General features: G+C 39.5%; 3 protein-coding genes across 7 annotated transcripts; 1 reads left to right on the top strand and 2 right to left on the bottom strand.

The window, feature by feature from the left end:
• Positions 1-136: 136 nt before the first annotated feature.
• On the bottom strand, positions 137-5,483 carry zup1 (zinc finger containing ubiquitin peptidase 1). 5 transcript variants are annotated; one of them, XM_088386972.1, is made up of 12 exons: positions 5,200-5,266; positions 5,110-5,114; positions 4,263-4,785; positions 4,095-4,193; positions 3,597-3,692; positions 3,376-3,485; positions 2,774-2,942; positions 2,194-2,382; positions 1,700-1,865; positions 1,401-1,561; positions 792-1,012; positions 137-308 (listed from the first exon to the last, which is right to left on the bottom strand). In XM_088386972.1, exons 1-12 carry the CDS (start codon positions 5,249-5,251, stop codon positions 261-263), a joined length of 1,839 nt encoding a protein of 612 aa, XP_088243098.1. In that variant the 5' UTR covers positions 5,252-5,266; the 3' UTR covers positions 137-260. The 5 variants fall into 5 exon arrangements, with proteins under 5 accessions (XP_088243098.1, XP_088243096.1, XP_088243093.1 ...); XM_088386970.1 differs by lacking the exons at positions 5,110-5,114; positions 5,200-5,266 and adding an exon at positions 5,345-5,483; XM_088386967.1 differs by lacking the exon at positions 5,110-5,114 and having other exon boundaries at positions 5,200-5,346.
• Positions 5,453-12,893, top strand: kpna5 (karyopherin alpha 5 (importin alpha 6)). Its single transcript, XM_088386973.1, has 14 exons — positions 5,453-5,614; positions 7,059-7,190; positions 7,537-7,638; positions 7,710-7,809; positions 7,919-8,013; positions 8,205-8,336; positions 8,827-8,915; positions 8,993-9,092; positions 9,229-9,392; positions 9,730-9,808; positions 9,901-10,026; positions 10,107-10,234; positions 10,474-10,652; positions 11,191-12,893. The coding sequence occupies exons 2-14, from the start codon at positions 7,062-7,064 to the stop codon at positions 11,376-11,378; spliced, it is 1,611 nt and encodes a 536-aa protein (XP_088243099.1). The 5' UTR covers positions 5,453-5,614; positions 7,059-7,061; the 3' UTR covers positions 11,379-12,893.
• Positions 12,894-15,563: 2,670 nt separating this feature from the next.
• On the bottom strand, positions 15,564-22,204 carry gprc6a (G protein-coupled receptor, class C, group 6, member A). Its single transcript, XM_088387848.1, has 6 exons — positions 21,882-22,204; positions 20,560-20,854; positions 19,079-19,876; positions 18,270-18,485; positions 17,914-18,037; positions 15,564-17,610 (listed from the first exon to the last, which is right to left on the bottom strand). Exons 1-6 carry the CDS (start codon positions 22,079-22,081, stop codon positions 16,484-16,486), a joined length of 2,760 nt encoding a protein of 919 aa, XP_088243974.1. The 5' UTR covers positions 22,082-22,204; the 3' UTR covers positions 15,564-16,483.
• Between the last annotated feature and the right edge of the window lie 242 nt (positions 22,205-22,446).

The following is a 22,446-nucleotide window of genomic DNA, read 5'->3' as shown; positions in this document are numbered from 1 at the left end:
TGCAACAAGCTAAGAGCCAATTGGGAAACTGTTGTCAGAAAATCATTAATCCCTGTAAATCCCTGATATTGTCTATACATATGTATTTTCTTACATTATATTCAATTTATGAGTAAACCACTCCACCACCAGTAACTAATATTGAACATTTATTAGCAAAAGTGCAACATCCTGTACATGTTGAAATGATAAATTAAATATTCACATAAAAACATGGGTAAAATGGTGAGGGTGAGATACTTAAAAAAACAAATTTCAGTTCATGGGATCCTTTCAGCACACAGTGTTCTGGAGTTCGAGATGCGGATCTGTTAAAACAAACAACAGTGTGCTGAAACTTCAAATCGATGAAATATTTTCATTTGGCAAAATGTATATTCACAAACAGTACTGTGCAAAAGTCTTATTTTAATAATCTTCATGTCATTTAGACAGCAAAAAAATAAATGAGGACAAACAGAGCATGATTATTTAAAAATTACAAATTGGTTTCCACAAAATTTAGGAGCTCATGGGCTGATGAAGCACACGACGTTTTTCTCAGAAACTTTATAAATGTCATCGTTAAAGAACCCAAAAATAGCCTGATAACAAATAAATGGACAAAATCATACCTACGCAATATATCTATTTTTTCCTGCATTTGCAAATGATTTGACCTTGATGGCAGTCTGTGCACTACTGAATGACATCTTAATGTAGAATTGCCAAAACAAAACGGTAAGGTGGCATGAGATGAGACTTTCACACTGTACTGTATGTACACTGTATAAACAACGCTGCCATCTAACCTGTTTCTCTTCAGTGGACAACACACCATCTACCCCCACCACTTGGTACTGCTTATGTTTCAGGCTGCCGGGAAGCTTTCGGACATTGCGGATGGCTATGGACGCAGTGTCTCTACTCATCAATTTCATGGTGTCTGATGATGGCGAACCAGGATCCAAAAGCAGAAGGCACAGGCTTCCAGTCTTCCGCTGCTCCAAACCCACAATGGAGCGACTATGCCCTAGGGGACGAAGGAAGAAACGTTTGACATATTACTATCCAAAAACGTTTTTAACAAGTTTGGGGATACGTTCAAGCAATTTTTGGGATTTCACTTGCGTGTCCAAACTTGAAATATGAGTACTTGCCACACCCAGTTGATGTTTACTGGAAAACTAAACATAAGACAAAGTAAATTATCCCTTTTGTATTGAATACAGCCACGCAGCGTAGCTTTTTAGTCTGCCAGTGTAATGCTAAGTAGCATCTGTCACGGTAATTATTGGTACATTAGATGTCTGGTTCATCTTATTACCCATTTGAAATCAATTTTCCCATAAGCCTCCCAATTTATGATTAAGACCTAATATCCATATGAAGTGCAATTTTTGTTGTTGCTGTGTGCGTACCTTGATGCTGCAGGTACAGTGGGGGCAAGGAGGTCTGGATGATTCTGGGAGGCAATCTGCTACTCGTGCTGGACTGACTGAAGTACTGTTTGACCCACTCAAAGAGTCGAGGATGGGTGCCTCCTGGGCCTGTTGGCTGGTGGAAGTCGACAATGCGGCCGCTTAGAAGAAAAAAAAAAAAAGAATCAAGACATTGGTTTAGAAGACAACAAATGTATCGTTTGGAAGGATGCTCATAATGACATTCATGATAAGAGCCAGTGATCTACCAATTCTGCAACAAGTTGAATGGTAAACACCTGATTCCTAGAGAAGTGAGAAGGACGTAGATCTCGGTGGCACCAATCCAGGCTCGCGTTCCTTGGAGCTGATGATTGAAGTGGGACGCCCCTTGAGGATCAAGTCCCAATTTCCATGCATCCTCAATCATACTCTGCACTCGTGGAATACTTGGCACTGACTTGTCTGAGACAAAGTGAGTATCAAATGAATAGATTTGTGTTTGAGATCATCTTTCATTTGTTCAACAGGTTAAGGAATACAATGAGGTAGATGTGAATCGGTAGCTGTTTTATTTGCGCTATATACCGTTGCACATGGTTAACAGTAAAGTCTGCACCCCCCCCGATTCAAAAGCCAGATTTTTGTTATTTAAAAAATGAGACCAAGACAAAAAAATTGAAACTTTTCCCAGCATTAAATGAGACCTACAAATCTATTGATAAAAATATATATTAACAGAGGGAAAGTAAAAACAAACAACTGATAATCAAAGTAGGATGGAATGGCATACCTTGTAAAGGGGAGGCAAATGTATCGAGTCTGAAGAGCGATGAGAGCAGCATCTGGAAGTTTCTGTATCCACAGCCCCAGCCTTTGTCACCCAGCGAGGAGCAATAGTGATCAGTATCAGCGCTGAGCCACACGTGCACACAGTCTTTGCTCTCAGTCTGATAGTATTGACACAAGGCTTCAATGACACCTAGGCCCAGGTGGATAAAAAAATGCACGTGAAATTACACAGGGAAAAAGTATGACATTCAAAATTGCAGTTTGGCGATCCCTATGTGCCACCACTAGTCCAAACGCGGCATTCTGATTAATTATGCGTTTAAGTAATATGGGTTAAGGAACAAAATCCACCTGTTTTTATTCATCTCAGCCATTTTACCACTTGCTGTCACTGACATATCAGTTTCCACGTCTCAGGTTACAACCAATCATGGCTCAGCTTCAGAAACCTAGTGAGCCTTGACTGGTTGTCTCCTGAGACCTGTTGAAGAACTGCTTCAGTGTAATAATATTTATACATCTGCATATACAAATACAACTATGCATGATGGTCAAGGTGCAAAGACAAGACATCACTTTACCCTGAGTTCTGGTCCTGCCGTCATCAACCCCTGAAGCGAGAGACTCCATCATCTCCACCCTCTTAAAATGATACTCTGCAGGGGGCATGATGCCCCGGGCCACATCCCTCTTCAAGGTCATCTCCATCTGTGTGCGATAGCCACCACTGCCATCCAGGCCAAACTGCCTCTGCACAGGTAAGAATAGATACACAGAAACCTTACAAAAACTACAAGACAAAAATACCAAAGCATGTGCTACTGTCATTAGGTGGTTCTGTGACTGTAAGTTTTGATAATTGTAATTAACAAAGATTCATACTGTTTCATGCTCACACGCTGGTGATGTGGTTACATTCAAGTTTTTAAGTTGGCATTAATGCTCATTGTGACTATGGCATAATGTCATAACCTTACTTTGTACAATTTACACTTGGTGGATGTCAGCATTTTTGCATGAATGGAAGTGATGAAAGATTTGACGTCATCACATACTCAAGACACCTATAAAGCAGATCTAAAATGAACATACCTGAAGTTGGAAGCTAGATATTTATGAATCAAATAAAATGTGGAACTTTCAGGGACGATAACTGCAAATGTCTGCTCTGAAAACCTCAAACCTGCAACTTTTTAAACTGCTCCTTCTCCACTTGGTTCTCCTCTGCCATCCTCTTCTTGTCCATTTCCTGCTGAAGTTTCCAAGCCAGTCTTGAGTCTGAATCAGAGGTCCCTGCAGCAAATGCAAACAAGCAATATAGGGTTGTAGCATTTATGGTCAAATTAACGTGCCTCTATAATGAGATCCAAACAGTTTAAATCATGGTACGAAACAATCTCCCACCTGCCTCATTGTCTAAATGCAGTTCGACATGTTGGTGCAGTGAGGTGCTGTCGCTGCAAACAGCTGGGCACATTGGGCACTCAAATTTCTCCGGTGCTAAAAGACATTTGGGAAACCTTATGTCAGTCCAATAACAGTCTTCTTTGATTTGATCAAATCAGCAAATATATCATCCTAACTAAACATTTTAATATACATTAAAAAACTCTCTGTGAAAATTAAGTGATTATATTTAAGAGTTTCTTTTCAGATATTGCAGTCAAAGGGACTTTGCAGAAAAGCAGCAAACCTTGTCTTCTTCAGGTGTTCATTCAAGTGACATTAAAGTATAATAATAATAATATCCAAATGTCAACAAAGCACATATTTTCATATAACTTAGAAGAGAGACATTGAAATGAAAAAACAGATTGATGTACATGACATCAAGGTGATTTAGCTCCTAGACTATTATGGCCTGTTGCAAACATTAACACATTTGTCTACATTAAACCATACCTTCAGAATAGTCCTGTTCCTGCAGGTGTAACTCAACATGCTCCTGTAGAATGCTGGTGCTGTTGAAAACTTGTGCACACATGGGGCAAGAGAATGGCTCTGTAAAAAGGACATCAACACTAACTTATAACTCTTAATAGGACTTTGGAGTTTAACATATAAGTATACCATTCTTTGGAGAGGCTGGGCGCTTCTGTTTGGGACTTTTCTGCTCAGATAAATATCCAGCATTGTCCAGAACAGGAACGATCATCTCCAGACCACGCTTTATTCCAGGGCTGACAGACGATGAGATGGCTGAAGTCCCCTCACAGGTTAAAACTCCTTTACTTTGGGTGAACACGGCATCAGTTCTTTGTTGAAGTGGCAATGAGTCACTGGATGATCCACAGGGTTTTGCTTCTATACATGGACCACTGCTGTCTGCCTTTGGATCTTCATTCTCTGTCGAATTTGTGCCGATTGGAGGAGGACAACAGGAAGTGGAATAAGAAGACTTTTGGACTTTGTGTTGGTAGTCTGGATGTGCAGAGCTAATATGGTAGGAAAGTTCATCGTAGGACACTCCAGACAAAGAACATAGTGGGCAACTCATGTCATTTTCCAGATGGCTGAGGAGCAGATGTGTCTTCATGTCCTCATCCAACAATATTTCCTCACTGCATATCTCACAGGTCAGCATAACCACCGCCTGTTCATTCAAAATAGAGTCAGATTAATCATTTTCATAGAAAAATATGAAGCCTCACAATGGCTCACCTACATTTTCAGAAATGTTGAAGCACCATTGCTTCACTAAAGAGGAACCACTTTATTGATTAAGAGCTATTGATTGAACAAACGCCAAAAGTCAATTTATTGGTTTGCATCCTCGGGGAATAAGACGAAATTTGTCTCTGAATGAATAGTGATCATTATGATATCCAACGTTATAAAGAATTCAAAATTCGGACTTCGAGGGCCAACGCGAGTCATGAGTAAACACGTATACGTGATTATATTTACTAAGTCATACAGTGACTGACGTAAAGCGACAAACTTAAAAACACGTATGTTGTTGATTTAAAACAGCACCGGGTGCATAATAACATGTACATTTACTTACCGGAACGAACGATATTCTGTGCATTAATCAATACATTTCTCGTCTCAATCATGTGACTTCCGGAGGCTAAACTATCATATTATATATAAAAGAAAATGCAATAAATCGACAAAATATAAATGTAAAAATAAAATGTTCGTCCTACCCATGTGGGTTTGTTTATTTTCCAAATATATATCACATGCCCTTTGCTATCTTAGAATGACAGGCCAGGCGATTTCATTTTCGTGCCACAAAACCACCGGAAACGAATTGACAGCTGGCGGAAGTGACGACTATCTTGTTGACGCGAGGTGTTTTGTGGGTAAATTATCGCTCGGTCGCCATTTTCCTCTACCGACGGGGGAGGCAATCTAGTAGGAATTGGAGTTTTGAAACACCCGTAACGTTTTCAAGTCCGTCAAATCTTTAGTGGGTAAGAATTCCCCGCCCTGTATTTCGAATTATATATGTTGTCATTGATGTTGAATGTAAACACACTAGTGGGTGAGAATAGCTGCATATGTAAAGGGGCTAGCACTAGTGCTAGATTAGGAACCGATTCAGAATAGCCGAACAAAAAATATGATATTGCCGCGAGTCGAAGTAGAAGTTTCGAGAAGCACAGCCAAAAACCTCTTCCGTTCGACTTTTTAAACCTTTGAAATCGTAGTAATGGAACTTGTGAGTGAGAACGAAAAGCAGTGCAACGTTAGCATTTGACAGCACTGTTTAAAGGGTAAGCCCCGATCTGACAGCACTGTTTAAGGGGTAAGCCCCGATCGGAATAACGGTTGATAAAGGTAAAAGAAAAATGTTTTGGGAAGCTTGACAGTGAATCGCTGCAGTTTTATGTGTTCACTGGAATTTCATTACATTATAACGAATGTAAAGACTATTTATTGATTCACGCTGAGATCTCAGCCCCCAAGCCATTTGTCAAACATAGATTGTTGTCATTCTTTTTGGTTTGGGTGGGGTAGGGTGGCGTTTTACTTCAATATTGGTCAGTAGTAGTGTGGGAGTTGGATAAGTTTGGTACCTCTGTTGGAATGAACCAGAATTGTGAAGGACAACAAATGCACATTAGTCAATAATAAGTTACTTAAAATGAACAGTCATAATTTCACCCTGTCAGATCCTCTGTGGAAACTCACCAAGCAACTCGGTCCACTTTCTTGCCGTTCCATGCATAGGAACTGCAGGGATCTGATTTTTTGAGAATTGCACAGTGCTTGAAGGCAGTGCACGCAAGAGCATGCATACAGACTAAACCCAAAGTATCCCGAAACATGCTCTGGTCATGAGATCAACAGTTAATTCCAGCAACCTAATAGAGGCAAACGTCTTGACAGTCTGGAAAAGTACTGAACCAAGCAAGTTCTTTGGGAAGGGGCTAGGAAAAAAAAAATTGTAGCATGGCAGAGCATGGCATGGTTGAAGGAACAATTTGGATCATAAGCTTTTGCACATTGTACTTTATTCTCCAAATCCCAGAATTATTAACAGGCTTACACAAACAACTAAACGGAAAGGTGTCAGTGTAACATTTTGTGCTTGACAAGCACCATTCTCAAAGGGTAAAGACAAAGTCCAGGAAGAAATAATTTACACTTCAAACAAAATGAGGAGGAATATCTCTCTTGAATGGAATAAATGGAAATCACAAATTATAAAATTGTGCCGAAATAACAGTTTAATTGAAAATTGAAATTATTTTCGAAAGAAAAACAGGATAATAGTGTGCATGATTAAATAAATTACCCAGACAACTGAAAATATGTAAAGTCACGAGCTATTCAAGGCTGATTTAGCCTTTTGTTAAGGTCTTCCTTTGCTTCGCTTAATACTTAATACTATGCTGTGTCCTGACTCTTCAGACCATGGCGAGTCCAGGGAAAGATAGCTACAGGATGAAGAACTACAAAAACAAAGCTCTGAATCCTCAAGAAATGCGTCGAAGGAGAGAGGAAGAAGGAATCCAACTGCGTAAACAGAAAAGAGAGGAACAGGTAAACACTCGTGTAGAATTTATGGAGCTCATAAGATGGGACCACAAATGTCTTCATCACAAGATGCTGCTGCTGCTTTTGCTGTTGTCAGAATTGAGATACAAAACAGTCACATGTGAGACCTTGTAAAGAGCTGTGTGTGCATTCTCAAATCATCCAGTTTATCCATAGTACAGTAAAAATAGGACACAAAAAATGTGTAGAATGACGTTTGCATCAAACAGCTGCATTATCGAGAAATCGGGACTGTGTATGATTGACAAGTGAATCCAATTATAGCTCCAAAATGTCAAATGCATTTCATGTCGAACTAAACTAATCACGTGACACCCTACTTTGCCCACAGCTGTTTAAGAGGAGAAATGTATGTACGCCATCAGGTGATGAGTCAATGTCAGATTGTCCAATCCAGGATCCAGACATCAGCTCCACAGTGCCGGTCACCAGCGTAAGAATCAATCGTGAAAAGTGTGAATATTGATTGCTGCTTTGGTTAATCGAACTATCTGATACCAACAGGATGGCGTCATAACACCTGATATGGTTCAGATGATTTTCTCTGAAGACCCAGATCAGCAGCTGATTGCTACACAAAAATTCCGAAAACTGCTGTCCAAAGGTTTGTGTTTTCTCCCTTTGGGTTAGTTTGCGTGACGAGAACAGTGTTATCGGCTCATCAGTCTCAACGACTTACGAGAAGATTTAAAAACGTGACTTTGTGTTTTTAGATCCCAACCCGCCCATAGACGAGGTCATTGCCACGCCTGGCGTTGTGAATCAATTTGTTGAGTTCCTGAAGAGGAGTGAAAACTGCACATTGCAGGTAAAGTGTTTTGCTCGCTTACACAATGTTGGACGTAGACTTCAATTTGGGTTTTGAATCACATGTGGTGCTTTTGATTTTCACCATGATACTTCAGCAGATTTTTTTTACATGGCAGACAATATTTGCTGGATTGTTATGCTAGTCTATGTCATGTCTATGTTGTCTCTGTCTGTGTTTCTGTTTTTTAGTTTGAGGCAGCCTGGGCATTAACCAATATTGCCTCAGGCACCTTCCAGCACACCAAGGTTGTGATTGAAACAGGAGCTGTGCCTATTTTCATCGAGCTGCTGAATTCTGAGTATGAAGATGTGCAGGAACAGGTGAGAACCTTTGTATGCAAATGCAAACAACACTATATCACTTCCATATTTACATACTGCTTACGCTTGGAACACCTACTCCATCAGAAAGTCTGGTGCGCATTATATGCGCTCCAACTCTGTGTAAGTGGATCCCAATACATCAGGCATCACCGATGATGATGATAATGGATGGAAACAGTTCAAGCACAAGCTGCTGAGGCTACGTTTGGAATTGAATGGGAGGGAAGCGCGCTCTGCCTCCCAAACAGACACACAGGAAACGTTGAACAATTAAAACGTATTTGGCAAATACAATAGCTAGGATGTAAATGCAAAGATACATTCCAAACAGACAACATGTGGAACTTGCGTCGTTCAGCTGTCACGACCGACGATGATGAACTTTGGTGTTCTTTCTATTGTGCATGCATCCAGGAAATTTTGAGCTCTACCTGTGATTCACAAACACAACAGTAGTAGGAACGGTACTGACTGTGGTGTGTTTCAGGCTGTGTGGGCACTGGGCAACATCGCTGGAGATAATGCAGAGTGCAGGAACTACGTACTCAACTATGGCATTCTACCTTCTCTACAGCAGTAAGTTTTTCTTCTCCCGTTACTGTGTTCTACATTATTTGGTCACATCTAAATGAGCCTGCTGTCTGTTGATCCAGGTTACTTGCAAAATCCACCCGTCTCACAACAACTCGAAATGCAGTTTGGGCTCTGTCCAACTTGTGCCGTGGGAAAAACCCGCCACCAGATTTCTCCAAGGTCAGTTAGCAAGCCTGGTTTGATGAATACAGGAATTGTTTTTTCCTTTTTATGCATTTCTTCTATTTGAGACTTTATTCCTGCAATTAAGTTGTTCTTGTCTTTTTTTTTTTTTTTTTTCCTTAATCGATGTCAGGTGTCACCGTGCCTTAGTGTGCTGTCCAGGCTTCTTTTTAGCAGTGATCCAGATGTGCTCGCAGACGCTTGCTGGGCCCTATCCTACTTGTCTGATGGTCCCAATGAGAAAATTCAGACAGTCATTGATTCTGGAGTTTGCCGCAGGCTGGTGGAACTGCTCATGTAAGAAGCCTTCAAATGTAACTTCAACTGAAGTACATTGAAAAATGAAAATATGCGGCAATGCATTCTCTGAACCACATAGTGTGAATTAAATGTTCACGTCATGCCTCAAAACATACATTAATAGTGATGAGCTGGAACTTTCGGTTTGCCTTAGTGGTGTTTACGTCAATGACAAGAAAAGGCATAATAGGGAAGCACGGCCATGGTGAAAAGGGACTGCTGTTGAGTCATGTTCTCACTCAAGGCCTCCTAACATGACCACCATTTACTGCCATTTGAGTCATTTTGACATTATTTTCCTCTTCCATTTTCTTTGTGTTTGTTCTCTCTAAAGGCACAGCGACTACAAAGTGGTTTCTCCCGCTTTGCGGGCAGTTGGCAACATTGTCACAGGAGATGACATTCAGACACAGGTTGAGTCCAGCCAATCACGTAGCTCCCATGCACTAGATTTATGTGCCGCTTTTATTCCTCTTGAATGCTTTTTGTCTGTTTGTCATCACAGGTGATCTTGAACTGTGCAGCGCTGCCTTGTTTGCTCCACTTGCTAAGCAGTCCCAAGGAGTCGATCAAAAAGGAGGCCTGCTGGACTGTGTCCAACATCACAGCTGGAAACAGAGCTCAGATTCAAGTAAATGCTGCTAGAAACAGATATTTTTCCCTATTTCAAGGCAGGTAGATTTATTTTCTTGCTGACATTCCTTTTACCAGAGTGTGATCGATGCCAACATTTTCCCGATACTGATTGAGATTCTTCAGAAGGCAGAGTTTCGCACAAGGAAAGAAGCAGCGTGGGCCATAACAAACGCCACTTCAGGTGGTACTCCTACACAGATCAGGTACCAGATGTTTTATCTTATATCTTATTTGTCAGGAACGTTTTTATATATTTTTTTAACATGCGACAACAGAGAAACATATAACATCGATTTCGAAGGTTTTGGAATAAATTGAAGTGCAAAACATGATTGCAACTACTGTATTATTACATATTTTTTTTAATGTTTAATTTTAATGTTTAATTAATGTTTAAGTGAAGTGACTGACTTGATGATGGTTTCCTGTTTTGTGTGAATAGGTACCTGGTTTCTCTGAGTACCATCAAGCCCATGTGTGACCTTCTCACCGTGATGGACTCCAAGATCGTGCAGGTCTCACTGAACGGTCTGGAGAACATCCTCCGACTGGGAGAACAGGAGGCCAAAAAGAATGGAACAGGCATCAATCCTTACTGTGCACTTATCGAGGAGGCTTACGGTACAGCTCTGCATCTTAGCATACAGCTTACACAGTAGCGCATGAGCAATTTTACAAAATGGATATTACCGATACACTCGCTGGAACACTGCATTTAGTTGGTTTGCATTTAGCTGAAATAAGAACGTCATGTAACATTTTGACTTTCTATGCATAATGCTCAGTTTTGATAAAGACTGTAAAACGTTTTCATAAAACACAACTAATCTGTATTTTGTACTTATAGCAAATCATATTGAGAAATGGTTTCTGAGCATTTTTGATTCATAAAACAGCATCTCACAATGATCAAATGCAACCAGCAACAGGACAAGTAAAAACATCGAATACGCACTCCAACTGCTTCTAAAATATTCCTTGAATTCATAATCAAAATATTGTGTTTAGATTAGTGGGAGCACAGAAAACAAAAGTAAAAAAAAATCTTTCACTTGACGTAAGACTTTGGGGTGATGATTTTTAGCCATCGGAACTTTGGACTTTGGAGATTTTGGCGCCCAATGCCAGTGATTTTTACATTTCATCCTTCCTTCTTCAGGCTTGGACAAGATCGAATTCCTGCAGAGTCATGAGAACCAGGAGATCTACCAGAAGGCCTTTGACCTGATTGAGCACTATTTTGGTGTGGATGAGGAAGATGCCAGCCTGGCGCCACAGGTGGACCAGGGTCAAGGCCAGTTCATCTTTCAACAGCAGGAAGGACCCATGGACGGTTTCCAGCTCTAACATCAATCACCTCACCTTTACCCCGTCATTGTTTTCCTGAATTCAAGGATCTCGCTATCTGATAAACAAGGTCCTGACCTACAGTAATCTTTTCTGGGCCAGCTCCACCAGCTCCCCCCTCAAACCATCCACATCCTCAAGGCCTTCCAAAACAACCATCTCTGAAATGATGTCGAGATGTGTGAATACTGAGCTAAATGTTAGCGCATTAGGCCCATTAATGCTTCCTCAACATGAACGAGCCCGTACGGGTCGGTCGTACCTGCACTAAGGAAAAAGAAGTATTCTCTTTTGATATAGTGTAACTTTTGGTTTCCATTGATGTTTTATTATGAAACCCAACAGTGCTTGTGTCACAATCGAAAACCAATCACATAATTCACATTCATATCCCTATTGAAATGTGAATTTGCCTCGCTATTGCTCAGATAGGGTGGGAGGTAAAAATCCCTCAACAATCTGAGGATTTTATTCTATTATGGTCAAAATTGGAAGGGGTGCCTGTCATGATGACACAGGTACTGGATGTAAATACAGTGCAACTGTAAATCCTCAGAGAGCCCCTTCCTCCTGATGGACAACTGTGGGTTCTTATTTATTTATCTTGTGTGAGAGCTAAGTTGCTTCTGTTATTCCAGCTTTCAGGTCAGGCTGATAGTTCCTTTGTAAAGTTTTCCATCTTCCCGTAGTCAGGCAAGATTGCTGCCTGAGATAGGATGCATCCTGAGCAAAGGTCTCATTCAAAGATCGTAGCCTAAACTAGCAAAATAATTGTTGTGAAATGATGAAGCAGGGTTGACATGGAGGGTTTTGTATAGCATACATATGTGTAGATTGTAAAGCAACTATTTAAATGGCAGTGGGATGTTGATGTATGAAGGTGTAGTGTTTACAGTCGTGACTGCTTCTCCTTGATACCTCAATAATTAGGATGAGATTACCCTACTCTGAACTTGTGTGCTATTTTCCCCTCACATTGGGACTTGGTGGTTGAAGTTATATCCATAACAGAAGCACAGTGTTATATTTTTGTTTTTTTTCCCCCCTACTTGATGCCATCCCCTTCAAACATACATTAACCATATTTCTTGCACATAAATGCACAATTGATTACTGCAATGTTAATTGGTGGACAACGAGAAATGATCTATATTTACATGGAAATATTTGTAATGCAGAATTTATTTCATCGAGCACATTCAACAGTGTATAGTTTTCTAATATTTCTGGTTTGTATGATTTTTTTTAATGTTTTATTAGCACATTTCTTGTTTGAGAATTCATTTGCTGTGTTGTGGCTCTCGGAAAAAAAAAAAAAAATCCTGATAGACCTCCACAAGTCTGTGTACAGGTGCGACATATCATGCTGCCAGACTATGAGACTTTGATTTTGGACAATTGAGTCAAATGACGCCTGGAAGTGAAGCTGTATTATGTTGCTGGCAATGCCTGTGTCTGGAATACACACCTGATATTTTCTGGCAAGAACTAATAAATGCAACCGTCGGATACAGACTCCATCCACTTCCTTTTTGAGTTAGTTTTTTTTTTTTTTTTTAAACTTCGTGCTTATGCTGACTAAACCCATTCAATTCACAGCCAATCGACAAGAAGCATTATAATGGGAGAAAAACGCGTTCAGTGGTGCGTACAGGAATCTCCTTTTTTTTCTAGGATTTTTTGATATGCTTATGTTTTGCACCACATCCTAGGCGCAATGTTATTCACCCAAATACGAGCTTTTTGTCATATCTGGGTCGAGCCCCGGTTTCGCTCCCACCATTCCCTTCGTTCACTCTTTTTGCAGGGAAAATCAAGCGACGCCTTCAGGCAAATGTCTCCAGGATATGCCCTCCTGGTGGTAGCCTGAGAAGCATCCTAAACAGATGATCGAGCTCCTCTCAATGCGGATCTGCAGCTCTCCAATGAGGCCAGACAACCGGTAGAGAAATCTCTTTTTGTCATTTCAATCTCTGATCTTTTTTTTTTTACGGTGTCTAACATAAGTCCTTCATACTGGTCTGTCGTTTTGTACCCGTGTTCATTTTAACACATGAAATTACATTTTTAACCTCTAAGTCTGATACGAGTACCATTGGTGATTCTTGCGCTCCCTCTTGTGGTAACCGAACGAATCACAGTATAGAGGTAGATTGAGGTCAAAAGTTATGTACTTGACAAAACAAGTATTTTTATTTTTAATGCATTGTTTTATTTTTCAATTTTTAAGATCAGCATGCTTATTTTCAGATTCAACTTTTATTTTTTCCAAGTATGAGTTGTTTTTTTCAAGTACAAAACTTTTGACCCCAATCTACCTCCATGAATACACTACAATAGATCTTTATGTTGTATTTATTTTTTTTTCCATTTCGACACACTAGCATTTAAACTTAAAGAACTGTTTTTCAAATTATTTATATACAATTTCGTTTACCTTTTACAATCCCCTCATTTAAAATCCCGGAGTTTTTGCTTAAAATATTTTGAAATAGCATATGCTATTGCTTTTCCCATATTTTGCTGTTGTTCTCAAGGATGGCATCTTTTTTATGCAATAATGGTTTTATTTGTGTTTGATTTTTCTTTCTATTGTTGAGGCATTATTTTTCATATACTGGTTTATGAATGTGTCTGTGAATGGGTGAATGTGGGGTTTTATTCGTTGAAAAGAGTGTCTTATAATATTTTCAGAATATTTAAGCATACTATTATTTATACATAAGTATTTCAATTTTGATCATTATAGTGGTATGTTGTGAGGCCATTATTTTTGGGAGTGTGCTACTTTGTGCAAAAACTTTGAGAACCATTGGCATAGCCATGGGTCCAGTAGCTTTTTCTCCCAATGTCCACCTCCAACACGGCGGACAATTAATTACTGATAATCTAATTGATTGCACTTAGATGCGTAATGAGTAGGAGCACATGTGTGTTTCACAATCAGTGCTTTGTGGTCACGCCGCAGGGTTGGGTGAAGGTGTGTTTGAGCGTAACTTCCGTGAAACAGTAATTGGAATAATTGTTTACGAATTTGATTTGCCACTCCTTTGTGATTTATTCTGTACTCCATTCCTTCACCGCTGCCCCTGTCCTCATATGCCCGGATCTTTCAAACATGACAATACTCATGAAAAGCTTTGTGCACTAAAATAATAGTCTCTCAAATTTAAATACTCATATTTGAAGTTGACCACACCAGAAAACATGCCTTTCTTGAATTTACCCTCCACTGCGAAATACGGTAACTATGACTCTGATATCTCATTTCATCTTAGTTGCATTTCAAGAGAAAATAAATCTAATTTCTGTTTAGCGATTAGTTTCCAGCGTATCATAAATGTTGTCCTAACATGGCTTTTGTTTATTTTTAATCATTATTTTTTGCAAAAGCATCACTTCCCCATATTTTTCTGTTGACATAGACCTATTATCAGAAGAACAACTGGGGGAATGATTAATGTAAGAATAAAAAGGTTTCTCCACACTCCTCCAATGTGCTATGTCTTTGTCACACAACCAGACCAACAAGTTTGCAGTAGGGGGTTTTCTGTGTGGCTGAAACTTGATGACATGCCGCACGTGAGGCTGTGTACGTTTTTCCTTGTCTTTAAATTTGATTTCTTATGTCCTGGAAACATCACGTTTGCCTTGCCCTTCTTATTGTGTCATGCCATCAAGACAACATGACGAAGTCAAGTAGGTCAACAGACGAGATTATTTGCACGCATCTGAAAGTAAACTCACGTTCAGAGATGGCATGCCTGATTCCTACTATTACCTACTATTTCCTGGTTGTTTCATAGAAATGATCTAAAAAATATCCCTCAAACACATAACGACCACTAATTACTTAATTTTAGATAGATTATTACCCCAATATTTTTTTATTTCATCCGAGGCTAGGATGTCAAGGATTTGGTTTACTTATTTTAACAAATTTTATAACAGGGGTGGACAATAACTTCAAATCATAATTTCAGCTAAACAAAGGTACCTAGTAGTTTTGTTGTACTTCTCCCACTGGAGACACGTTCTGAATACGTTTAAACCAATACTCTTTACTCTATAATGCTAATCATAATTTTACCCTACAACTCAAGTATCTAAAATAACATTTATCACAGACCGATGACCCTAATTTAAATCAGCACCGAAAATTGAAAATATTTATAGACACGCACGTTCTGCATGACAATAAATTTATTTGTGCAATTAATAATATTCTCAAGGAATGACAGGAAAAAGAACATAAACAGAACAGCAACAAAAACAAATGGATGTGCACCTTTATCTCGTTCCACTGTCCCATGTCTCACTTCTATATTTTGTTTCGTGAAACAGTCAATAATGTAGTAGCACGCGATGAGTACACAACCTCCCTGGCTTGAATACAAAGAGACAGACACTTCACTCTAACATAACATGTGATTAATTAAAAAGCCAGAGGTTAATTAGAGCAATGGAAGCAAACAGGTACAATGCAAATGAGCTACTCTTTACTTGTGCAATCACCAGAAACAATACTGTTAAAAGACCAATCATTTTTCCATTGGACTTCATTCTTGTTGGATATAATTAAAATATTTGCCCATTATAAACGTCTCTGAATTACCTGGCTTTTTTTTTTTCCCCCAAAAGCTGTGCCAGCGTGTTAATCAGATAACAATGTATTTCGTGCGTGGTGAAGAGTTCAGTTGTTATTGTTAGCTCGTCCACATTCCTAAATGTCAATCAACGTTGACAATCTTGCTAAAGGCATTCAGGATTGCAGTTTCTTATTCCAAATCAAGTGTGAGAAGCACAAGACTGGTCTCTCACAATGATTTTCCTTGTGTTTTCAAACTTAATGGGCTTTGGAAATGAGCCATCCATGTTTTATAGAGATTTAAAGAAAGGTGCAATAACATACACAACGTTTAGAAATTAACTTTGAACACACGTGCATGTTTTTCATTTTTCCACATAACCATTTGCAGCATTTAGACATTGAACCAAACATTTTCTAAAACATTCAGATCCATTTGCATGTTCATGTTCTCTGGGAACACCCTCATGAGAGAGTAGCTGATGGATGGATAGTCTTTATAGTCTGGGAGAGCCGCCTATATGCTGATGCTTCTTCTGTAGGAAGTGTTTCGATCGATGAATTTATTATCTTTGTTTCTGTAAGAAACTTTGAAAGTGTCTCTGTTGGCGTAGCTTTTCTTCTCAGGTGGTTTCACATAGTCTTTATCCGTCAAATAGGACGGACGTGTGACATTCTGCTTATCGCTGAGCTCTTTCTCTGACACTGAACTTCCAGTCCCAGAAAAGGAATCCGTACATTTGACATTATACTGATATAGCTTTTCCCTGAAGGCACTGCTGGTGTTTTGATTACTCCTGAAAATGATTATGTAGCACTTTGGAAGGAAATGACAGCTTATGATGCCGTAATTGGAGATGAGAATGACCACCATTTCCACGGCCGGAAGATACACTCCAGATGCTGTGACGTAGATGGGGATAAAAATCACCCAGGAGGTTAGGTAGAGCAGCATGCTGAAGGTAATGAATTTAGCCTCGTTGTACCTCTGCGGTAACTTACGCCCCACGAAGGCGCAGACGAAGCAAACAAAAGCCAAAAGTGCAATATAGCCTAGCATCACACCAAAGGCCAAATACGATCCTTCGTGACAGTCTTCCAGCAGAGTTTGGGGCTCCTGGATAATCTCTATATAAGGGCTTTTGAGGACAAGCCAGCATATGCAAATAATAACCTGGACTGCCACGCAGGCAAGGATTATTAAGTAGGAGTGGTAGACTTTCCGGAGCGCTCCCTGCATGTCTATATTTAACTGGAATGCCAGAAGGATCTTCAACGATTTGACAAGGATGCAGGACACGCATACGGTGAAGCTGATGCCGAAGAGCACTTGTCGCGCTTTGCACTGGAGGACGACTGGCTGGCCAACAAACAGCACGGCGCTGATGAAACTGACCACCAAAGAGTACAGGATAACCTGACTCAGGGGTCCTCCGGCGGCTCTCACCACAGGGGTGTCCCGCTTATGGAAAAACAGTGCCGACACCATCAGAACAAGCAGGATGCCCAGAGCGGAGAACGCCAAGAGGGCCATGGCAAAGGGGTCGTGCCACATGAAGTAGGTGACAGTTTTGGCAAAGCACGTGGAGCTTCCCTGAGGAGCCCACTCGATGTTTTTATCACAGCTTAAACATAGGTCCATATCTGGAAGAATGAAGAGGTGCCACACATGAGTTCATATTGAATTGAAGCAGTTCATTTAAGACACATTTTAAAGCTCCTAACAGAAATTAAAAAAAATGCAAATTGCAGCACGGTACAAATGATATAAAAAAAAAACATCAACATTTTGGATGGATGGAGATTTTTAGTGGCCTTATGGGTGCACTTTTGCTTCTGATTAAACCCAGGGTACCTTAATTCACGAAGAAGTGTGTTGTGTGTCTTAATTAGATTTTTGTGTGTTGGCAGATGAAAGTGGAAATGTCTGACAAGCTAATTACTTGCCTGTGTCATTGGAGTAGTAATTCTCCGTACAGTTGATGCACTCATAACAACAAGTGTGGTAACCCTCCGATGTTTTCATGAACTCCCCGGGCATGCAGCTATTGGAACATCTGGAGAATATTTTCTGTAAGCAAGGAGAAATATTATGAGCATATTTATCCCCCAAGGGTTGTGTAAACATTGTTACATTTGTTGTTTTATCGAATAACAACATGAGTTGATTTTCACCGAGACATATTTGTGTGAAACGTTGCTTATTTTAGATTAACTTAATGACTTTGCCACTAGCCCAACACCATCACCACACTATATTTGTGTCTACAAAATGATCTGGGGGTAGCCGCATGAAGACCCACCTGCAAGTCTAGAAAGCGAGCTGCGAAGTCGCTGCTTTTTAAGGTGATGTTCCTTATTTGTGGATTGTACTCAGCCACAATGCTTTGAATGTCAATTTTCCCATCAATTGATCTCCACAAGGTCACATCATAACCTTGGTTGATGTCTCCTTGGTCATCAAATGTGTATTTCTTCCCTCCACTATCAAATTCATGCATCCGAAGAGATTCCAATACCTGCAGAGGAATGGAAACCTTAAAAAATGGAGCATAAACCTTCGCTTGCAATAAGAAGATGGTTGTTGAGGATCTTGTTAACTTCAGTTTTCATTTTAGCTTCCAATTAGATTCTGAAATAATTAAATACATTGTCACTCTTTCATTAAAGTTGTTTGTTTACTTTTGTAAAGTTTTGTACTTTCTTCACAACATTACAGCTTTTTTTTTTCGCGGCTTTTCTCGTCACGTTGCAATTGAGTCCAAGCATTCATTTTCTATAATTCATGCCGTTTAAATTCATGTTGGAAAATCACCTTTTGGCACATTTGAAAGAAAGTTGTAGTCTGTTAAATTTAGCTGGATCCTGCTGTGTTATCACTAACAGATTGAATTCCTTGAGTGTTTTCCACTTGACGCCCTGTTTATTTACAACACTGATCATCTTCTCTGGAAATGTATTCTTTGCTTCCTCATTCATAAAGTTTTTATTTGTTCTCATCTATCATTTATTGTCACGATCGGTTCTAAGTTATGTATGACGTGTTGGTGTGGCTATGGTTGTTTTTAACTTTCGGTAAGCTAATTATATGATGTTGATTGAATGATCTTACCTCCCATGGCTGCAGGTTGCCAGGTGTTTTGCAATCTCTGTTCCTGCAGAGAGAGGCTATAGCATGAGCACAGGCGGCCACAGCCAATTCAACGCTGAAGACTGTGGCCGGGTTTATGTTTTCTTTGAGGGCCTTCACCACTTCAGATGCCAGCTCAGTGTTTCTGGAACTGTCGCTGTCATTTATCAGCGTGAACAATTCTTCCAGGAAGGTGTTATTCATTGCATTGCCAGTCACCTCCAGCTTATCCAGGTATGCATTATAAGATGATATGTTTCCAGTTTTGAAGTTGATGCCTACAACATGTCCTATGTCCTCAAGGCTCAAGTTTCCTTTCACATAGCCTGCAGTGGACCAACTGTCGCTGGCCAACCACACTCTTTTCATGGACTCCATGCTTTGCCCTTTTCCCAGAATCTCATTCCTCATTTCCTGAAAAATGTTCTTCATTTGATCCTCCTTTGAAAAGGACACGATCACCTGTGCCTTTGGATGTTGAAAGATGGTTTGGACAACCTCTCTGGTGGCAGAGTGTAAGAACTCCTCTGTACCGGTCTGAGGAAGGATGCTTTTAAACGCTATGCAGATTCCATTTTCAGCTGCTTCGGCCGCAAAGTGCTCAAGTGCCGAGCGACCGTAATCGCCATCCGTGATTACCATGCCCACCCAATTCCAGTCCATGAGCTTGATTAGTCTGACCATAGCAGTTGTCTGGTGCTTATCATTAGGAACCGTCCTCAAGAAGCTGGGGAAGCGGTCCTTGTCGCTTAGAATCACAGCTGTTGATGAATAACTGATCTGAGGACACAAAGTGTATTTTTGGTTGTCGTTAGGAAATGAACAGGTTGAACATGGAAAAAACGATTAGTACTGAAATTAGTGATTCATGACAAAGACTGGTCCTTCATTTAACTACCATTCCTTATTATTAGTATGTAATGCTAATTGTAGATGTGATGAAGGTCATATGCAGAATGCAGAAATCTCCCTTTAAAAAAAAAAATGCTATGTTCACATTGCAGGTCTTAATGCTCAATTTGGATTTTTGGGTGAAATGTGATTGTTGTGTGTGTAAAGTATTACAACACTATAAGTGAGCGCAAGTGGAAGCTTTCTGATTTCCCTAAACATTTTTCAGATTTAAACTCCATGACGTTTACAGGGAAAAAAAGAGAGTAAAGGAAGTATTCATCCCAAACAAAAAATAAATAAATGTGGCTGCAGTAAAAGCCTGGAAAAAAAATAATAAAATAAAATATATATATATAGTATATATATATATTTTTTTATTTTTATTTTTTCAGATTTAAGCCCCATAAAGCATACTTTTTATGGACAGAAAAAGAGAGTAAAGGAAGTAATCAACCCAAACAAACAAATTAATGAAGCCACAATAAAAGCCTGGAAATTATTTACGTTCGTTCAATTTTGACTCTCTTTGTTCCATTAAAATTCAAACTGAGTAAAAACCCAAAACTTACTTGGGGAATCATGTCAAGGCCCAGTTGCCTTGCAACAAAAATAGACATTTCAGAAAATGAAGCGCCCAAGACGGCCACAACAGGTTGATCACATGTGGGGGAAGCGGGTCCTGTCCAACAATTTGCCTGCTCAATGAAGTCAGCTGTGCCTCTGAGACCCGTGCTGACATCCCTGCAGGAGTCCTGCATCCGGTAGCCCAGAGTGATGTTCAGATCCGTCAGTAAAGGAGATTTATTCATAACATCGACTGCATTGATCATAGTCAGCAAAAGTTGCATTGCCCTAATTGATATCCTGTGTGAAGAACAACATTGACACATTAACGAATACATTTCACTCCACTGGTCTACTAGAAAAGTAACAAAGCAACTTACTGTATTAATTTACCAGAATTTTCAGGGACTCAATATTAGGATTTGTACCTTTGTCATGATGGATATCTACATTTTCAATAGCACTCAATGATTGCATGAAGCATGGAGCTTGCACAAACCTCGCCGAGTTTAGTTTATTTTCTCCCAGGAGATGTTTTTGTCTGATCTTCACCGAAAACACTTTCACTTCATGCATGTTTGCGGGTTTTGCTGCATTTGCTTTGGCCAAAAATCATTCTCTCTCCGGTTGGGTTCACCATTTTACTTTCAAAATATTTTCATTTAATTCTCGAATATACTTTTTTTGTATTTTTTTTTTGTGTGACACAGGACGTGGTATGCTTTGGATCAACAATTCTTTATTTCCTTCACCATATGTTTCTATTCCCATCATTTTGAGTCAAGGATTCATCAGTCTCCAAAATCTCAAGGTTCCAGAACATGGGAAGCTTTTTAACTTTTTATAGTGTGGCTTTCCTGCACTTAAAGGTTATCATTTACACCTTTTTGTCAAGCCTCTATATTTATGTACATTTAAGTAGCTTTACTATGTATTCTTATTAAGTGGCCCAAAAATTATGTCATCCTCCTAAGTTCTCTTGTTGTTTACTGTGAAAGTTAGTAGCAGTTAAGTGATCATTATTATCTTTTTATAGGCAGATTACTTGATCGAGCTCTTTCTCTAATTCCCATATCTTTTAAATCACATGATTATTATCCTATCACTGTCATAGTTGTAGTAAAAATTGTTTCCCGCTGTAATTCCACTTAACATGTTGATGATAAGTAATCTTAAACAACCTTGAAAACAAATTAAACAAATGAACTAAAAATATATCAGAATGAATCAGAATTAAAATTTAGAGACAATCATACAAATACAAAGTTATTAGTTGTGAAAAACATTGATCTACAGTACATTAAAATTCTACTGAACTTGAACTTACCCAGAACATTTGTGAAGTTGAGGAGCAAAGGAACTATCATTTTTGTCTACCTGTGAATGGAGAGGAAACATTCCTCCTATGATAACATGTCCACTGGATTTAGCTCCTGGTTCTGTAGTATCATATTCTGATGCAGCTTTCCCCCAAATAATACTCCAAAAGCTGACGTACAAATAAATGAAAGACAAAACCTCTGCCATAATCGTGTCCTCGCTCCTGCGCTTCTCTCAGTGATTTGTTTACGCAACTTTACCTCAGGCTAAATGATACTTATTCTTTATAGGCATCTTCGCTGGGGCCAAGAAAACCACTCCTCCTACTTTGTCATACTCAGATCTCTGTTCTCATTTCCTTGCTGTAAACCCTGCCCACTCTTAAGTGACAGTAGTGTGACTCAGTGTTTCAGCAACATATTTCTTGTTGTGCATAAACATATTATCATCCGATAATAAGCGGGCACTGTGGCTTACTTTCTGTTTGGAAGCAGGATGTAAACTGAATTGTTTCATGCCTGATGCTGCATAGAAATGTGGTGATGTGCATGTGAAACTCCAACACAACTCCA

Source organism: Syngnathus floridae, chromosome 10 (genome assembly GCF_059516105.1).
Source record: "Syngnathus floridae isolate MCC-2025c chromosome 10, RoL_Sflo_1.0, whole genome shotgun sequence".
In the NCBI taxonomy this organism is placed as follows: Eukaryota; Metazoa; Chordata; class Actinopteri; order Syngnathiformes; family Syngnathidae; genus Syngnathus; species Syngnathus floridae.
The sequence above is the reverse complement of the archived record's forward strand: the minus strand, read 5'-3'. Positions and strand labels throughout refer to the sequence as shown.

Bases quoted from the DNA above. Each gene is read 5' to 3' on its own strand.
- kpna5 (XM_088386973.1), top strand. From the start codon at position 7,062: ATGGCGAGTCCAGGGAAAGATAGCTACAGGATGAAGAACTACAAAAAC. The intron at 8,916-8,992 runs GTAAGTTTTTCT...CTGTTGATCCAG, and splicing joins ATTCTACCTTCTCTACAGCA to GTTACTTGCAAAATCCACCC. The intron at 10,027-10,106 runs GTAAATGCTGCT...TCCTTTTACCAG, and splicing joins GAAACAGAGCTCAGATTCAA to AGTGTGATCGATGCCAACAT.
- gprc6a (XM_088387848.1), bottom strand. From the start codon at position 22,081: ATGGCAGAGGTTTTGTCTTTCATTTATTTGTACGTCAGCTTTTGGAGT. The intron at 18,486-19,078 runs GTAAGATCATTC...ATTCCTCTGCAG, and splicing joins GCAACCTGCAGCCATGGGAG to GTATTGGAATCTCTTCGGAT. The intron at 18,038-18,269 runs GTGGGTCTTCAT...CCTTGCTTACAG, and splicing joins CTCGCTTTCTAGACTTGCAG to AAAATATTCTCCAGATGTTC.
- zup1 (XM_088386972.1), bottom strand. From the start codon at position 5,251: ATGATTGAGACGAGAAATGTATTGATTAATGCACAGAATATCGTTCGT. The intron at 4,194-4,262 runs GTATACTTATAT...TCCTTTTTACAG, and splicing joins CCCAGCCTCTCCAAAGAATG to AGCCATTCTCTTGCCCCATG. The intron at 1,013-1,400 runs GTACGCACACAG...TTCGTCCCCTAG, and splicing joins ACTGTACCTGCAGCATCAAG to GGCATAGTCGCTCCATTGTG.